The 19,237-nt window shown below is 39.5% G+C and overlaps 1 protein-coding gene across 3 annotated transcripts in view; it reads left to right on the forward strand.

Moving 5' to 3' along the window:
• Window positions 1–1,083: 1,083 nt before the first annotated feature.
• NT5C3A (5'-nucleotidase, cytosolic IIIA) overlaps window positions 1,084–19,237 on the forward strand; it is a 76,076-nt gene continuing 57,922 nt past the window's right edge. Inside the window, exon 1 of one of the 3 annotated variants that reach the window (XM_077120175.1) lies at window positions 1,084–1,637. In XM_077120175.1, the coding sequence (XP_076976290.1) occupies window positions 1,500–1,637 (138 nt within the window). In that variant the 5' untranslated portion in view covers window positions 1,084–1,499. Of the gene's footprint in view, window positions 1,638–3,265; window positions 3,305–19,237 lie in introns of those variants that run through there. The other 2 variants (XM_077120196.1, XM_077120185.1) reach the window with 2 other exon arrangements.

The raw sequence follows: 19,237 nt of genomic DNA on the forward strand, positions 1-19,237 counted from the left end.
TTCTTTGCACACAGCAGTGGTGCTCCTAATAACCTTGTATGTAATTGGTTTTTACTTAACCATAGTCATTAAATAAGCTAAATTAAATTCAACTATTGTGGTCTGCAAAGTAAAGAGAGAAAGAAAAGCAATAAAAGTATCCCAATAAGGAATTAGAGATTCCTTGGATCCTACTTCAATCATAGGCTGAAATTTGCTTTGACCTTTGCTTAGGACTTCCTGGAAGTTTATGTCACACATAGAGAGGATGCTCATTCTTCGCATGATTTGTCAATGGAATCCTTAAAAGTTCTTGTCACTCTTTTCTGGAAGATAGTCACAGGATCTTACGCACACTGTGCCTGACAAAAAAGGCAAGTACCCTTCCTAAAGAATAAATTCCATAAGTCATAAAACCATCACACGATCACATGACATCAGAGCAGGTCCTCCCCATCAAAAACAAAACAAAACAAAAACACTGAGAGTGTTTCAGAGTGCATGTGTGCACCCGAAGTTTAATTCCAGACACACTTTCTTAGTTGATATTGGGTCAGGTGAGACCTACCCTAATTTTCTGCAAAACCTTTTCCTTCGATTTCCCTTTAGGAACACTAGCCAGGTTCCCAGAATTGGAGCAACAGGAGGAAGAATTGGAGGGTCCAGAGAAAAGCAATCCGTATCTTCAGAATTCCCTGTTGTCCTCCTGCTCGAACTTGCTCCAGGTCTGAGGCAAAAAGAGTCCCATCAGCCGACACGACCAGCTCCAGAGAGTTGGAGAGATTCCTTCAGGAAGCTCCCCTGCACCCCTTCTCTTTCACCCCAGGAGACGTGCACGGGAAACAGCATTAGTCCCTTAGAGGAGAACATGTAGATAAGCGAGAGCAACTACACGTCGCGCTGTTCCCAAAGATGAGGAAATGAGAGATGAAGAGGTCGACAGCAGCGGCGGAGGGATCACCTCCGGGCCGACTGACCTCAAGCCATCTTCGCCTGTTGTCATAGCGCTTTACAACGAACACAACTGCGCAGGTCACACGGCGGCACCGCGATGCCTTCTGGGGCTTGTAGTCCAGAGCGGCGCAGCGAGGCTTGAAGCCGAGACCGAGTTCTGGATGGGCAGTGGTTGCAATTAGCTAGTTACTGGGGCGGACTGGAATGAAGCACTCCCTCGTCCTCGTTGCTGACAGAGTTACTGCAATTTCCTTTTCTGTCCTTGGACCAGTTCCTCAAACCTAGACTCCAGGGAGACGCGTCTTCGCATCGGACTCCGGGCACAGGCCCCACCCTCCCCGCTCTCTCGCTGGCCGGTCCCTAGTCGCTGGCTGAGGGAGGCGGGCTTTCTGTGCGCGCAGACCAAGTTTTCACGGGTTCTCGGCGGGCCTCGTCGCGGGGCGGCGCGGGGAGGGGCTTGTGCGGGTTTCTCCTCGGGCGCGCGCGCTGCATCTACGTTCCCGACGCTCGCACCCGCGGCTAGTGTCCTCTAATCCTCTGCTGAAAGATTCGTGGGGGCCGGGTCCATGGACCCAGCGGCTGTGGCGAGGGTGGGCGCGGTAGCGAGCGCCAGCGTGTTAGCCTTGGTGGCGGGAGTGGTGCTGGCCCAGTACATATTCACCTTGAAGAGGAAGACGGGGCGGAAGACCAAGATCATTGAGATGGTGAGTGCGGGGCGTTCATGAGGGGTCGGCCGAGGGGTCTGCTGGCTTGGGGCCGGCCGTTTGCATTCGCTTTTCAGCACTCGCCTTTTCGCTCCCGGTCGCTGTTCGAATGCGAGAGGAGCCCCTGAGGTCGCCTGTCGAGCTGCGTTTCCTGAGGCGAGGGAGGCATAGCGAGGGGAACCCCGTCGCCCGTTGTGCGGCGACCTCGTGGCGTCGGTGATCTGGTCTGGATCCTTGACGGCGCCACTCGGGTGCCAGTTGCCTTTGTTGTGTTATGTCTCCATTTTAAACAGCAGCGCTGCAAGTAGATGCATGATTCGGAGACAAGCCACCTCGTCTGCACAGCTCCTTTCTGAAGTGGTTAATTGCGGGTGCTGGGACCCTCCCACCGCCCCACCGCCCGACACACGTCAAACCTTTGCAACTGATCCAATCCCCACAGTTTCTTTTTTTGACGCCGGGGTTAGGGTGTTGGATTCTTAAAAGATGCCATTTTTTCTGTGGTTAAGAGAATGCCAGTCAAGCCCAGTGGGAGTTCAAAATAATTTACATTTGAATGTTATTTCCTTCTTGTCCCAAACAGCTAAGAAGTATACTTGTGTTCACTTTCTAGCAAAGTACATAACATTTTTTCAGAAGACATTTATTTCTATTATATCGAAAGAATGAGTCTCAAGAGTTCTGCCAGTTTTGAGGCTTATCTTAATTTATTGTTCTAAAGTTCAGAGATGTTTAGTTTTTTAGTTCAAGTGGACTCAGTAAGACAAAGCACTCATTGACTTGCGTGCTAATGTACTTACTGGCGCGTGAGAAGAGAATTACGTTTAATGCATAATCCTGGCTTTCTTGATAGTGTGCAAACATGTGAGCATCTGCTTTCAACTATTTATGAGTGAAGTTAGGTGACCACTCTACTAAATAATATCATTTTAGATTGTAGTACTTTGTATATTTTGGCCTCGGTCATATGTTCAAATTTAATCAGAGATTATTTGTTCTGTTGGCTGCTATTGGCGCTAGGTTGAATACAGAAATATTTTTGTGTAGTTAGAAGCCATAAAAGGTTAATTACCCCTCAAGTAACTTACATTCCAAAAATATTTCTAGGTTCTGAATTAATCATTGCTAGCATTAAATTATTCTTGGGTTGTTATGCCTTCTTTTTTTCCACCTTTATACTCACAGCAGCAAATGTTTTTGTCCCAGAAATTTCTTTTTGTTCATGTTTCTGTTCTGTTTAGAGAACTCCTGTGGCTTCTTCCAGTTACCTCTTGCCCCAAATTCAAAGTTTATAATAGATAAGTGAAAGGAAACTAATTGCCGTACCCGCCTATATGTACTTTGTGAATTGTCCTTTATATCACAATTCCGCTAAACCAGCTAGTGCTAAAAATCAATGCTTTCAAAAAAAATCCTGCAATAATAGCATCATAGAAACATTTTGGACATTCTTATGGAAAAAAAACAAAGGCCCATCAGGAAGACCTTTTATAGAAATCAATCAATCTATGCATACATATATTCAGATTGTAATATATGTCCAACTTGCTAGTAACTTTTAAATGGAAAAAGTGGAAAAGAATTTTACATTTCTTCCTTCTGTAATTTTTTTTTTTTTTTTGCATGGGCAGCCTCCAGGAATGGAACCCAGGTCTCCAGCTCAGCAGGTGAGAACTCTGCCTGCTGAGCCTCCGTGACCCACCCTCCTCTTCTAATTTAAAAAAGTTGCTTCTCTAAATGGGAGAAGCATTTGAGATTGGGAGTGGTAAACCTGAATTTGAGTCCAAGTTCTGTTTCTTTGTAATAGCCATGTATTAGGGAACCTTCTCTGCCTACCTCCACCTTAGAGAAGCTTTGCAAACCCATAAATGTCCAGTGGGCATAGCTCATGCTGGTCACAACTCATGGAACCAGAAGTGACAGTCTGACCTTGGCTATTAAAGAACACAAATGACTTCTGGGACTTCACTCAAAATGATGCACCCTATTAAGTTTTTAATTGAGTCACAGGAGAATTGCTAGTGGGTTGTGTATGTTACGGCTGAAATGTCCTTTAGAGCAGCAAGATAAATGTACTGAGGAAGCCAGTGAGGAAACAGGCTGCAGATGTTCGGAACAGCAAAGATAAGCAGAGTCGTTTTCTGGAGTTGCCATTTTTGTCCTTCAAAGCCTAATTATATACCCTTTTGTGTATAATTATAAAATTATAAAATATACGTATAAATAAAATATAAAAATAATTGTAAAATCTTATAACACTACCCCCACCTCTTAATGGAGCAGATTGTGTAGATTTCTCTTCCTTGCATCTAATATCTCTTTTAGATTACTAATTTATATGTATTGTAGTCAATAGACTTTATTTTTTTAAAAACTTAATTTTAAAGCAGTTGTAGTTTCACAGAAAGATTGTGAAGATAGTACAGCAAGTTCTCATATACCCCATACCATTTCCACTATTACTAACATCTTACATAAGAATGGTACATTTGTTACAATTATAGAACCAATATCAATACATTTTTTTAAATACCAAAAAAAACACCAAACACAAACATTCCTATTTTGATCATGATACATTATTATTAACTAACTAAAGTCTATATGTTGTCAGATTTGCATGTTTTTACCTAATATCTTTCTCTGACCCATTACATGTCTCTTTAGCTCCTCTTGGCTTGATAGTTTCTTAGACTTACCTTGTTTTTGATGACCTTGACATTGCTAGTTAGGTATTTCATAGAATATTCAAACAATTAGAAATTGTCTCATGTTTTTCTTATGATTACCTGGGGTTTTGTGGTTTGGGGAGAAATACCATAAATGAAGTGTCATTCTCCTAACATCTTATCAATGGTACATACTTTCAACTTGACTTAATGACTGAAGATGTTGACTTTAATCACTTAACCAGGGTAGCATTTGTTAGGTTTCTCTAGTATAAAATTACTTTTTTTTCCCCCCACCACTTACGTAGTGCATTCCTTGGAAGATAGTCACTATGCTCAGCCCACACTTAATGGGCAGGGCATTATGCTCCACATAAATTATTTGGAATTCTTCTGCATGTGGGATTTGTCTGTTCACCACATTTATTTAATTCATTCATTTATATCATTGTGGACTCATGAACATTTATTTTATGCTTTGTATTATGATCTCATATTACTTTATTTTCTTGACAAAATTGTTCTAGCTTTGGCCATTCGACTCCTGTGTCCCTTTGACATACCCCCATCATGTCAGTAAACTTACCAACTAAGAATTAGGGTATCAGATGCCAAGCAGATGACACTGTGAATGAAAAGAATTAGAGCAGAGGTCGGTAAACTATGGCTTGCACCAAATCCTGCCCACAGCTTGTTTTTGTATGGCCCACAAACTAAGAATGGTTTTTACATTTTTAAATGGTTTTTAAAAAAACAAAAGAAGAGTATCATTTTATGCCAGATGAAATTCAGATTTTCATATTCATAAATGTTTCAGTGTAAGACAATGATCATTTATTGGAAACATGGTCATTCATATACATATTACATATAACTGCTTTCATTCTACAACAGTGGAGTTGAGTAATTGTATGGAGATGATATGTAGCACTCATCACTTCACATTACTACTCTGCATTGCAAATCATAGTGAAACAGTTATTATGCAGGTCTTTGTATCACCTATCTGCAAAAAAACATTTGCAGAGATGAAATGTGGAAAATCTTATTACAGATTAGCACTGCAGATGAGTATTAGCAATTGATTTTGATGATAGGGAAAACTGACTCTGAACTCTTAATTGCAAAATGTTATTCAAAAATAAAAAGATTCTGTGCTTCTAATTAGACCTAAAATACAAAAAAAAAAAAATTGCACTTTTTTTTAATTTATGTATTTTGAATTTATCAAAAAATGTGGGAATTTGTATTCTCTCTTGTTACATAGATACCTATATATTGTCCTCAAGCTTGCCTCTTGACGTGCCAAGCCTAAAATGTTTTTTTTGTTTTGTTTTTTTTTTTGGCTTTTACAAGAGGGATTTATTAGGTTACAAATTTACAGTTCTAAGGCCATGAAAATGCCCAAATTAAGGCACAAACAAGAGGATATCTTCACTCAAGAAAGGCCGATCATATCCGGGGCTTCTCTGTCACATGGAAGGCACATGGAGATATCTGTTGTCTTCACTTTTTTGACAAAGTCTTTTGAGGTACAGAAGCATTTGATTTTGAGGAGTTCCCATTTATCTATTTTTTCTTTTGTTTCTTGTGCTTTGGGTTTAAATTTTGCATGCTACCTCCTATTTCTAGGTGTTGAAGATGTTTCCCTGCATTTTCTTCTAGAAGCTTTATGGTGCTAGTTCTTATATTTAGGTGTTTGATCCACTTTGAGTTAATTTTTGTGTAGGGTGTAAGATAGAGGCCCTCTTTCGTTCTCTTGGCTATTGATAGCCAGTTCTTCCATGCCCAATTATTGAAAAGACTATTTTTGTCCCAGTTCAGAGGATCTGGGGGCCTTGTCAAAAATCAACTGACCATCGATTTGGTGGTCTATTTCTGCATTCTCCATCTGATTTCATTGGTCAGTACTTCTGTCTTTGTACCAGTACCATGCTGTTTTGACTACTGTGGTTTTATAATAGGTTTTTTTTTTTTTTTACGTGGGCAGGCACTGGGAATCGAACCCAGGTCCTCAGGCATGGCAGGCAAGCACTCTTACCTGCTGAGCCACCATGGCCCGCCCTATAATAGGTTTTATAGTCAGGGAGTGTGAATCCTCCCACCTCCTGTTTTTTTTTTTTTGGATGCTTTTAGCTATTCATGGCCTTTTACCCTACCCAAAATGAATTTGGTAATTAACTTTTCCAAGTCTTCAAAGTAGGTTGTTGGAATTTTGATTGGTACTGTATTGAATCTGTAGATCAATTTGGGCAGAATCTTTTTTTTTTTTTTTTATTAATTAAAAAAAGAATTAACAAAACAATTAGAAATCATTCCAATCTACATGTACAATCAGTAATTCTTAATAACATCACATAGTTGCATATTCATCATTTCTTAGTACATTTGCATCAATTTAGAAAAAGAAATAAAAAGACAACAGAATAAGAAGTAAAACAATAATAGAAAGAAAAAAAAACAAAAACAAAAAACCTATACCTCACATGCAGCTTCATTCAGTGTTTTAACATAATTGCATTACAATTGGGTAGTATTGTGCTGTCCATTTCTGAGTTTTTATATCCAGTCCCGTTGTACAGTCTGTATCCCTTCATCTACAATTATCCCTTCTCTTTTTTTTTTTTTTTTAATTAACGGAAAAAAAGAAATTAACCCAACATTTAGAGATCATACCATTCTACACATGCAATCATTAATTCTTAACATTATCACATAGATGCATGATCATCGTTTCTTAGTACATTTGCATTGGTTTAGAAGAACTAGCAACATAACCGAAAAAGATATAGAATGTTAATATAGAGAAAAAAATAAAAGTAATAATAGTAAAATCAAAACAAAACAAAACAAAAACCTATAGCTCAGATGCAGCTTCATTCAGTGTTTTAACATGATTACTTTACAATTAGGTATTATTGTGCTGTCCATTTTTGAGTTTTTGTATCTAGTCCTGTTGCACAGTCTGTATCCCTTCAGCTTCAATTACCCATTGTCTTACCCTGTTTCTAACTCCTGCTGAACTCTGTTACCAATGACATATTTCAAGTTTATTCTCGAATGTCCGTTCACATCAGTGGGACCATACAGTATTTGTCCTTTAGTTTTTGGCTGGATTCACTCAGCATAATGTTCTCTAGGTCCATCCATGTTATTCCATGGTTCATAAGTTTATCTTCTCTTAAAGCTGCATAATATTCCATCGTATGTATATACCACAGTTTGTTTAGACACTCTTCTGTTGATGGAGATTTTGGCTGTTTCCATCTCTTTGCAATTGTAAATAATGCTGCTATAAACATTGGTGTGCAAATGTCCGTTTGTGTCTTTGCCCTTAAGTCCTTTGAGTAGATACCTAGCAATGGTATTGCTGGGTCGTATGGCAATTCTATATTCAGCTTTTTGAGGAACCGCCAAACTGCCTTCCACAGTGGTTGCACCCTTTGACATTCCCACCAACAGTGGATAAGTGTGCCTCTTTCTCCGCATCCTCTCCAGCACTTGTCATTTTCTGTTTTGTTGATAATGGCCATTCTGGTGGGTGTGAGATGATATCTCATTGTGGTTTTGATTTGCATTTCTCTAATGGCCAGGGACATTGAGCATCTCTTCATGTGCCTCTTGGCCATCCGTATTTCCTCTTCTGAGAGGTGTCTGTTCAAGTCTTTTTCCCATTTTGTAATTGGGTTGGCTGTCTTTTTGTTGTTGAGATGAACAATCTCTTTATAAATTCTGGATACTAGACCTTTATCTGATATGTCGTTTCCAAATATTGTGTCCCATTGTGTAGGCTGTCTTTCTACTTTCTTGATGAAGTTCTTTGATGCACAAAAGTGTTTAATTTTGAGGAGTTCCCATTTATTTATTTCCTTCTTCAGTGCTCTTGCTTTAGGTTTAAGGTCCATAAAACCGCCTCCAGTTGTAAGATCCATAAGATATCTCCCAACATTTTCCTCTAACTGTTTTATGGTCTTAGACCTAATGTTTAGATCTTTGATCCATTTTGAGTTAACTTTTGTATAGGGTGTGAGAGATGGGTCTTCTTTCATTCTTTTGCATATGGATATCCAGTTCTCTAGGCACCATTTATTGAAGAGACTGTTCTGTCCCAGGTGAGTTGGCTTGACTGCCTTATCAAAGATCAAATGTCCATAGATGAGAGGGTCTATATCTGAGCACTCTATTCGATTCCATTGATCGATATATCTATCTTTATGCCAATACCATGCTGTTTTGACCACTGTGGCTTCATAATATGCCTTAAAGTCAGGCAGCGCGAGACCTCCAGCTTCGTTTTTTTTCCTCAAGATGTTTTTAGCAATTCGGGGCACCCTGCCCTTCCAGATAAATTTGCTTATTGGTTTTTCTATTTCTGAAAAATAAGTTGTTGGGATTTTGATTGGTATTGCATTGAATCTGTAAATCAATTTAGGTAGGATTGACATCTTAACTATATTTAGTCTTCCAATCCATGAACACGGTATGCCCTTCCATCTATTTAGGTCTTCTGTGATTTCTTTTAGCAGTTTTTTGTAGTTTTTTTTATATAGGTCTTTTGTCTCTTTAGTTAAATTTATTCCTAGGTATTTTATTCTTTTAGTTGCAATTGTAAATGGGATTCATTTCTTGATTTCCCCCTCAGCTTGTTCATTACTAGTGTATAGAAATGCTACAGATTTTTGAATGTTGATCTTGTAACCTGCTACTTTGCTGTACTCATTTATTAGCTCTAGTAGTATTGTTGTGGATTTTTCCGGGTTTTCGACGTATAGTATCATAGCGTCTGCAAACAGTGATAGTTTTACTTCTTCCTTTCCAATTTTGATGCCTTGTATTTCTGTTTCTTGTCTAATTGCTCTGGCTAGAACCTCCAACACAATGTTGAATAATGGTGGTGATAGTGGACATCCTTGTCTTGTTCCTGATCTTAGGGGGAAAGTTTCCAATTTTTCCCCATTGAGGATGATATTAGCTGTGGGTTTTTCATATATTCCCTCTATCATTTTAAGGAAGTTCCCTTGTATTCCTATCTTTTGAAGTGTTTTCAACAGGAAAGGATGTTGAATCTTGTCGAATGCCTTCTCTGCATCAATTGAGATGATCATGTGATTTTTCTGCTTTGATTTGTTGATATGGTGTATTACATTAATTGATTTTCTTATGTTGAACCATCCTTGCATACCTGGGATGAATCCTACTTGGTCATGATGTATAATTCTTTTAATGTGTTGTTGGATACGATTTGCTAGAATTTTATTGAGGATTTTTGCATCTGTATTCATTAGAGAGATTGGTCTGTAGTTTTCTTTTTTTGTAATATCTTTGCCTGGTTTTGGTATGAGGGTGATGTTGGCTTCATAGAATGAATTAGGTAGTTTTCCCTCCACTTCGATTTTTTTGAAGAGTTTGAAGAGAATTGGTACTAATTCTTTCTGGAACGTTTGGTAGAATTCACATGTGAAGCCATCTGGTCCTGGACTTTTCTTTTTAGAAAGCTTTTGAATGACTAATTCAATTTCTTTACTTGTGATTGGTTTGTTGAGGTCATCTATGTCTTCTTGAGTCAAAGTTGGTTGTTCTTGTCTTTCCAGGAACCCGTCCATTTCCTCTAAATTGTTGTATTTATTAGCGTAAAGTTGTTCATAGTATCCTGTTATTACCTCCTTTATTTCTGTGAGGTCAGTGGTTATGTCTCCTCTTCCATTTCTGATCTTATTTATTTGCATCCTCTCTCTTCTTCTTTTTGTCAATCTTGCTAAGGGCCCATCAATCTTATTGATTTTCTCATAGAACCAACTTCTGGCCTTATTGATTTTCTCTATTGTTTTCATGTTTTCAATTTCATTTATTTCTGCTCTAATCTTTGTTATTTCTTTCCTTTTGCTTGCTTTGGGGTTAGTTTGCTGTTCTTTCTCCAGTTCTTCCAAATGGATAGTTAATTCCTGAATTTTTGCCTTTTCTTCTTTTCTGATATAGGCATTTAGAGCAATAAATTTCCCTCTTAGCACTGCCTTTGCTGCGTCCCATAAGTTTTGATATGTTGTGTTTTCATTTTCATTCGCCTTGAGGTATTTGCTAATTTCTCTTGCAATTTCTTCTTTGACCCAGTCGTTGTTTAGGAGTGTGTTGTTGAGCCTCCACGTATTTGTGAATTTTCTGGCACTCTGCCTATTATTGATTTCCAACATCATTCCTTTATGGTCCGAGAAAGTGTTGTGTAAGATTTCAATCTTTTTAAATTTGTTAAGACTTGCTTTGTGACCCAGCATATGGTCTATCTTTGAGAATGATCCATGAGCACTTGAGAAAAAGGTGTATCCTGCTGTTGTGGGATGTAATGTCCTATAAATGTCTATTAAGTCTAGTTCATTTATAGTAATATTCAGATTCTCTATTTCTTTGTTGATCCTCTCTCTAGATGTTCTGTCCCTTGATGAGAGTGGTGAGTTGAAGTCTCCAACTATTATGGTATATGAGTCTATTTCCCTTTTCAGTGTTTGCAGTATATTCCTCACGTGTTTTGGGGCATTCTGATTCGGTGCGTAAATATTTATGATTGTTATGTCTTCTTGTTTAATTGTTCCTTTTATTAGTATATAGTGTCCTTCTTTGTCTCTTTTAACTGTTTTACATTTGAAGTCTAATTTGTTGGATATTAGTATAGCCACTCCTGCTCTTTTCTGGTTGTTATTTGCATGAAATATCTTTTCCCAACCTTTCACTTTCAACCTATGTTTATCTTTGGGTCTAAGATGTGTTTCCTGTAGACAGCATATAGAAGGATCCTGCTTTTTAATCCATTCTGCCAATCTATGTCTTTTGATTGGGGAATTCAGTCCATTGACATTTAGTGTTATTACTGTTTGGATAATATTTTCCTCTAACATTTTGCCTTTTGTATTATATATATCATATCTGATTTTCCTTCTTTCTACACTCTTTTCCATATCTCTCTCTTCTGTCTTTTTGTATCTGACTCTAGTGCTCCCTTTAGTATTTCTTGCAGAGCTGGTCTCTTGGTCACAAATTCTTTCAGTGACTTTTTGTCTGAGAATGTTTTAATTTCTCCCTCATTTTTGAAGGATAATTTTGCTGGATATAGGAGTCTTGGTTGGCAGTTTTTCTCTTTTAGTATTTTAAATATATCATCCCACTGTCTTCTAGCTTCCATGGTTTCTGCTGAGAAATCTACACAAAGTCTTATTGGGTTTCCCTTGTATGTAATGGATTGTTTTTCTCTTGCTGCTTTCAAGATCTTCTCTTTCTCTTTGACCTCTGACATTCTAACTAGTAAGTGTCTTGGAGAACGCCTATTTGGGTCTAATCTCTTTGGGGTGCACTGCACTTCTTGGATCTGTAATTTTAGGTCTTTCATAAGAGTTGGGAAATTTTCAGTGATAATTTCTTCCATTAGTTTTTCTCCTCCTTTTCCCTTCTCTTCTCCTTCTGGGACACCCACAACATGTATATTTGTGCGGTTCATATTGTCCTTGAGTTCCCTGATACCCTGTTCAAATTTTTCCATTCTTTTCCCTATAGTTTCTGTTTCTTTTTGGAATTCAGATGTTCCATCCTCCAATTCACTAATTCTATCTTCTGTCTCTTTAAATCTATCATTGTAGCTATCCATTATTTTTTCTATGTTTGCTACTTTATCCTTCACTTCCATAAGTTCTGCGATTTGTTTTTTCAGTTTTTCTATTTCTTCTTTATGTTCAGCCCATGTCCTCTTCATGTCCTCCCTCAATTTATCGATTTCATTTTTGAAGAGGTTTTCCATTTCTGTTCGTATATTCAGCATTAGTTGTCTCAGCTCTTGTGTCTCATTTGAGCTATTGGTTTGTTCCTTTGACTGAGCCATATTCTCAATCTTTTGAGCGTGGACAGTTATCTTCTGCTGCTGGCGTCTGGGCATTTATTCAGATTTCTCTTGGTGTTGGACCCAGCAAGGTTGTAATATTTTTCTGTGAAATCTCTGGGTTCTGTTTTTCTTATCCTGCCCAGTAGGTGGCGCTCGTGGCACACGTTTGTCTGCGGGTCCCACCAGTAAAAGGTGCTGTGGGACCTTAATCTTTGGAAAACTCTCGCCGTCCTGGGGGTTCGCTAGCCGAAGCGGCTTGAGCCGGCCCGGGGTCCGAACGCAGGGAGGGTTGCTGGTCGCCGCAGCCAGGGAAAGAGCCCGTCCGAATTTCCTAGTCGGCCCTGGGCAACAAGCGTGGCGGGAGGGCGCCAGCGGCAGCGGCCCGCCCGAGAGAGTGCACGTTCCCCGGGAGTCACGGGGTCACCGTTCTCCGCGGCCTGGGGGTTTCCGATCCAATTCTTTCAGTTGGTCCGGGGGCTGCGCGTGGTGTGGGCGCCAGTCGCCTTGGTTTCAGGGGACCACCTCTCCAATTCTCCCAGCCGGCCCGGGAAGGGGGAAGGGAGTAACTCCGGCCGCTTGCCACCCCGCCCGGTAAGGCCCGCGCGCCTCGGCGATCTCACCCGAGCTGCTTCTCTCAGCCAGCCAGCCGTTCCAGGATGGGGTACGCTGTCTTTTTTATCTCTGTTGTGGCTTTGGGCGCTTTCTGTATCGTTTCTACTCCCCTAGTAGGTGTCCTGGAGAAGAAACTAAGATCCGCGCGTCTTACTAAGCCGCCATCTTCCAGGAAGAGAGCAATTGTTTTTAACGGAGTTTGATTTGGTAATATCTGGAGACATTTTTGGTTGCTCAGATTGAGGACATGCTGCTGGCACAGTGGGTAGAGGTCCCACTGCTAAACATCCTATAATGCACAGGACAGCCCCCTACAACAAATAATAATCTGATCCAAGATGTCAGTGCTGTGGTGCTGAGGTTGAGAAACTCAGTTTTTCTTGGGCAGAATCTTAACTATATTTAGTCTTCCTATCCATGAGCAGGGAATGTCTTTCCATCCACTTAGATCTCCTTTGATTTCTTTTAGCTATGTTATGTAGTTTTCTGTGTACAAGTCTGAAGGATAAATGACTTTCAGACTTGAAATCCAGTGGAGTTTGCTCTGCAGGTTTTCAGAACTGTTTGGTTCATATGAATCTGTGTTCCTTCCAGTTTCTCCCTATGGAAATGAAAACATGAATCCTGTGACTGTCCTTCTTTTGCATATCAGTACCAGATAACTTGTTTTAAGATTCATAGGTCCAGAGCCAGAAGAATATTTTTCCCATTTTTTTTTTTATAGCTCAGATGCAGCTTCATTCAGTGTTTTAACATAATTACATTACAATTAGGTATTATTGTGCTGTCCATTTTTGGGTTTTTGTATCTAGTCCTGTTGCACAGTCTGTGTCCCTTCAGCTCCAATTATCCATTATCTTACCCTGTTTCTAACTCCTGCTGGTTATTTTTGCCATTTTAATATCACTTAAGGTGATGTGTATAGTTGCCAAGTTGACAAGGGGTGGACATGTGGTAGTTAGGTTCAAGTGTCAGCTTGTCCAAGTGAAGGTGCCTAGTTCTGTTGCTGTGGGCATGAGCCATTGGCATGTGAAACTCATCTATCGCTGATCGCATCTGCTGTCAGCTAAGGGGCATGCCTTCTTCAATGAATGATGTTTAATTTAATTGCCTGGAGGTTTAAATGAGAGAGCTCAGTGCAGCATATCCCAGGCTGCTCTGCATACCTTATCTCAGCACTCCCAGCTTATCCCAGACCTTTGGAGATGTAGAGAGAAATCATTCCAGGGAAAGCTGTGGGAACCCAGAAGCCAGGAGAGAAGGCCAACAGAGATCGCCCTGTGTCTTCCCATGTAAGAGAGAACCTCAGATGAAAGGTAGCTGCCTTTCCTCTGAACGACTATAAATTTTGAACTAAATAAACCCCCTCTTTATTGAAAGCATCCATTTCTGGTGTGTTGTATTCTGGCAGCTTTAGCAAGCTAAAACACGTCCCTAGTTAAGTTCATTCCTAACTGCTTGATTCTTTTAGTTGCTATTTTGAATGGAATTTCTTCCTTAACTCTCTCCTCAGCTAGGTCATTGCTTGTGTATAGAAACATTATTGATTTTTGCACATTAACTTTATATCCTGCCATCTTGCTGAATTTGTTTATTAGCTCAAGTAACTTTGCTGTAGATTTCTCAGGATCTTCCAAGTATAGTATCATGTCATCTGTGAATAATGAGAGTTTTACTTCTTCCTTTCCAGTTTGGATGCCTTTTATTTCTTTGTCCTGCATAACTGCTCTAGGTAGAACATCTAGCACAATGTTGAATAATAGTGGTGACAGTGGGCATCCTTATCTCATTCCTGATTTTAGGGGAAAAGCATTCAGTCTCTCTTCATTGGCTACGATGCTGGCTATTGTTTTTTCATATATTCCCTTCATCGTTTTGAGGTAGTTACCTTTGATTCTTATCTTTTGGAGTGTTTTTATCAGAAAGGGATGTTGAATTTTGTTGAATGCTTTTTCCGCATCAATCAAAATGATCATGTGAATTTTTTCCTTTTCAGTTTGTTAATGTACTGTATTAGGTTAATTGATTTTCTTGGGTTGAGCCATCCTTGCATTCCTGGGATAAATTACACTTGGTCATGGTGTATAATTCTTTGAATGTGTTGTTGGACAGGATATGCTAATATTTTGCTGAGAATTTTTGTATCTATGTTAATTATGCAGATTAGTCTGTTGTTTTCCTTTCTTAAAGCATCTTTACCCAGTTTTTGTATTAAAAAGATATTAGCTTTAGGCAGTGTGATGGTGGTTCAGTGGCAGAATTCTTGCCTCATTCCTGAGAGCTGGGTTTGATTCCCTTATGCAAAACAAGAAACAAACAAACAAACAAAAACCCTCAATGTTTTGGAAAAGTTTGAGCAGGATTGGTGTTATTTCTTTTTGTTTTTTAATTAATTTTTAAAAAAATATGACAAGAAAGAAACGCAAACACTCTTAACATATGAATTCTGTTCTACATATATAATCAGTAATTCACAATATCATCGCATATTTACGTATTCATCATCATGATCATTTCCTAGAACATTTGCATCAATTCAGAAAAAGAAATAAAAGGACAACAGAAAAAAATTCATACATACCATACCCCTTACCCGTCCCTTTCATTGATCTCTAGCATTTCAATCTATTTATTTTAACATTAGCTCCCCCTATTATTTATTTTTATTCCATATGCTTTACTTGTCTGTTGATAGGGTAGATAAAAGAAGCGTCAGACACAAGGTTTTCACAATCACACAGTCACATGGTGAAAGCTATATCATTATACAATCATCTTCAAGAAACATGGCTACTGGAACACGGCTCTGCATTTTGAGGCAGTTTCCTCCAGCCTCTCCATTACATCTTGACTAACAAGGTGATATCTATTTAATGCATAAGAATAACCTCTAGGATAACCTCTCGACTCTGTTTGGAATCTTTCAGACATTGACACTACATTTTGTCTTATTTCACTCTTCCCCCTTTTAGTTGAGAAGATTTTCTCAGTCCCTTGATGCTGAGCCTCAGCTCGTTCTAGGGTTTTTCTCAATTCCCTGAGGCTGAGTCTCAGCTCTTTCTAGGATTTCTGTCCTACGTTGCCAGGAAAGTCCATACCCTTGGGAGTCATGTCTCATGTAGACAGTAGGAGGGCAGTGAGTTTACTTGCTGTGTTGACTGGAGAGAGAGGCCAGATCTGAGCAACAAAAGAGGTTCTTTGGGGGTGACTCTTAGGCCTAATTTTAAGTAGGCTTGACCTATCCTTTGTGGGGTTAAGTTTCATTTGAACAAACCTCAAGATTGGGGGCTCAGCCTATGGCTTTGGTTGTCCACACTGCTTGTGAGAATATCAAGAATTCAACTTGGGGAAGTTGAATTTTCGCCCTTTCTCACCATTCCCCGAAGGGGACTTTGCAAATAATTTTTTTTTAATTTTTTTATTAATTTTAAATTTAAAAAAATGTGACAACAAAGAAACACAAACATTCTTAATATATAATCATTCCGTTCTACATACATAATCAGTAATTCACAATATCATCATATAGTTGCATATTCATCATGATCATTTCTTAGAACATTTGCATCAATTCAGAAAAAGAAATAAAAGATGACATAAAAAGAAATAAAATGAAAACAAAAGAAATTATACATACCATACCCCTTACCCCCCTTTTCATTGATCACTAGCATTTCAAACTAAATTTATTTTAACATTTGTTCCCCCTGTTATTTATTTTTATTCCATATGTTCTATTTGTCTGTTGATATGGTAGATAAAAGGAGCATCAGACACAAGGTTTTCACAATCACAGAGTCACATTGTGAAAGCTATATCATTGTTCAGTCATCATCAAGAAACATGGCTACTGGAGCACAGCTCTACATTTTCAGGCAGTTCCCTCCAGCCTCTCCGCTACATCTTGAACAACCAGGTGATATCTACTTAATGTGTAAGAATAACCTCCAGGATAACCTCTCAACTCTGTTTGGAATCTCTCAGCCATTGACACTTAGTCTCATTTCCTTCGTCCCCCTTTTGGTCGAGAAGGTTGTCTCAATCCCTTGATGTTAATTCTCAGCTCATTCTAGGGTTTTTCTCAGTCCCTTCATGCTGAGTCTCCAGTCATTCCAGGATTTCTGTCCCACGTTGCCAGGAAGGTCCACACCCCTGGGAGTCATATCCCACGCAGAGAGGGGGAGGGTGGTGAGACTGCTCATCATGTTGGCTGGAGAGAGAGGCCACATCTGAGCAACAAAAGAGGCTCTCTTGGGGGTGACTCTTAGGCCTAAATTTTAAGTAGACTTAACCTATCCTTTCTGGGGTTAAGTTTCATATGAACAAACCCCAAGATTGGGGGCTCAGCCTATAGCTTTGGTTATCCACACTGCTTGTGAGAATATCAAGAATTCAACTTGGGGAAGTTGCATTTGTCCCCGTTCTCACCATTCCCCAAAGGGGGCTTTGCAAATACTTTTCCACTCACTGATCGAATCACTCTGGGATTCATCAGGGCATCACTCTGGACAAACCAACAAAATTTCATGTCCTACCTGAGATTCCAAGTACTTATGGCATTCAATCAAACTATCTACATAAGTTATATTAGGAAATGCACTAGTCAAAATATAAATTTTTTAACTTTTTTTATTAATTAAAAAAATTAACAAAACATTAAGATATCATTCCATTCTACATATACAATCAGTAGTTCTTAATATCATCACATAGTTGCATATTCATCATTTCTTAGAACATTTGCATCGATTTAGAAAAAGAAATAAAAAGACAACAGAAAAAGAAATAAAACGATAGAGAAAAAAAAAGATTATACATACCATACCCCTTACCCCTCGCTTTCATTTACCACTAGCATTTCAAACTAAATTTATTTTACCATTTGTTCCCCCGATTATTTATTTTTATTCCATATGTTCTACTCTTCTGTTGATAGTAGCTAAAAGGAGCATCAGACACAAGGTTTTCACATTCACAGAGTCTCATTGTGAAAGCTATCTCATTGTTCAATCATCATCAAGAAACATGGCTACTGGAACACAGCTCTACATTTTCAGGCAGTTCCCTCCAGCCTCTCCGCTACATCTTGAACACCAAGGTGATATCTACTTAATGCATAAGAATAACCTCCAGGATAACCTCTCAACTCTGTTTGGAATCTCTCAGCCATTGACACTTAGTCTCATTTCACTCTTCCCTCTTTGGTCGAGAAGGTTCTCTCAATCCCTTGATTTTAATTATCAGCTCATTCTAGGGTTTTCTCAGTCCCTTGATGCTGAGTCGCAGCTTATTCCAGGATCTCTGTCCCACGTTGCCAGGAAGGTCCACACCCCTGGGAGTCATGTCCCACGCAGAGAGGGGGAGGGTGGTGAGACTGCTCATCGTGTTGGCTGGAAAGAGAGGCCACACCTGAGCAACAAAAGAGGCTCTCTTGGGAGTGACTCTTAGGGCTAAATTTTAAGTAGACTTGACCTATCCTTTGTGGGGTTAAGTTTCATATGAACAAACCCCAAGACTGGGGGCTCAGCCTATAGCTTTGGTTGTCCACACTGCTTGTGAGAATATCAAGAATTCAACTTGGGGAAGTCGAATTTCTCCCCACTCTCACCATTCCCTGAAGGGGGCTTGCAAATACTTTTCCAGTCACTGATCAAATCATTCTGGGATTCATCGGGGCATCACTCTGGACAAACCAACAGAATCTCATGTCCCACCTGAGACTCCAAGCACTTATGACATTCAGTCAAACCATCCACATGAGCTATACCAGGAAATGCTCTAGTCAAAACATAAATTTTATAACAAATAAACATTTTTTCCTTTAGTCTCACACACAAGGCAACACTTTAAAGTATTAATCATCATCTATTTTCAGCACCCTGCAATAATGACACCCCTCCACTCTTCCTCATGCAAAAACATTCTCAAAATTTGTACATTGTACATTTCACTATTATTATACACTCTAGACATTCCCAGACTACACCATCCCGATCTTCACCATCCATCCTTCTCTCTGACTCCATCCATGTCCCCAGCCCTCCTCCCTCCACCATCCCCACACGCAGCCTCATTCAGTGTTCCAACACAACTACATTACAGTTAGGCAGCACTGTGTCGTCCATCTCCGAGTCTTCACATTCAGTCTCATTGCACAGTCTGCATCCCCCCAGCTCCAACCACCCAACATCTCACCCCATTTCCATCTCCCGACAGTCCTTCCACCAAGGAAACACTCCAAGTTAATTCACAAATGTCAGTTCACATCAGTGAGACCACACAGTACCTGTCCTTACGTTTCTGGCCAATCACACTCAGCACAATGTCCCCAAGGTCCATCCATGTTGCTACACACTTCACAACTTCATTCTGTCTTACAGCTGCACAACACTCCATCCTATGTAGATGTCACAGTTTGTTTAGTCAACTCTCTGTTGATGGACATTTTGGCCACCTCC

This window comes from Tamandua tetradactyla, chromosome 1 (genome assembly GCF_023851605.1).
Source record: "Tamandua tetradactyla isolate mTamTet1 chromosome 1, mTamTet1.pri, whole genome shotgun sequence".
In the NCBI taxonomy this organism is placed as follows: domain Eukaryota; kingdom Metazoa; phylum Chordata; class Mammalia; order Pilosa; family Myrmecophagidae; genus Tamandua; species Tamandua tetradactyla.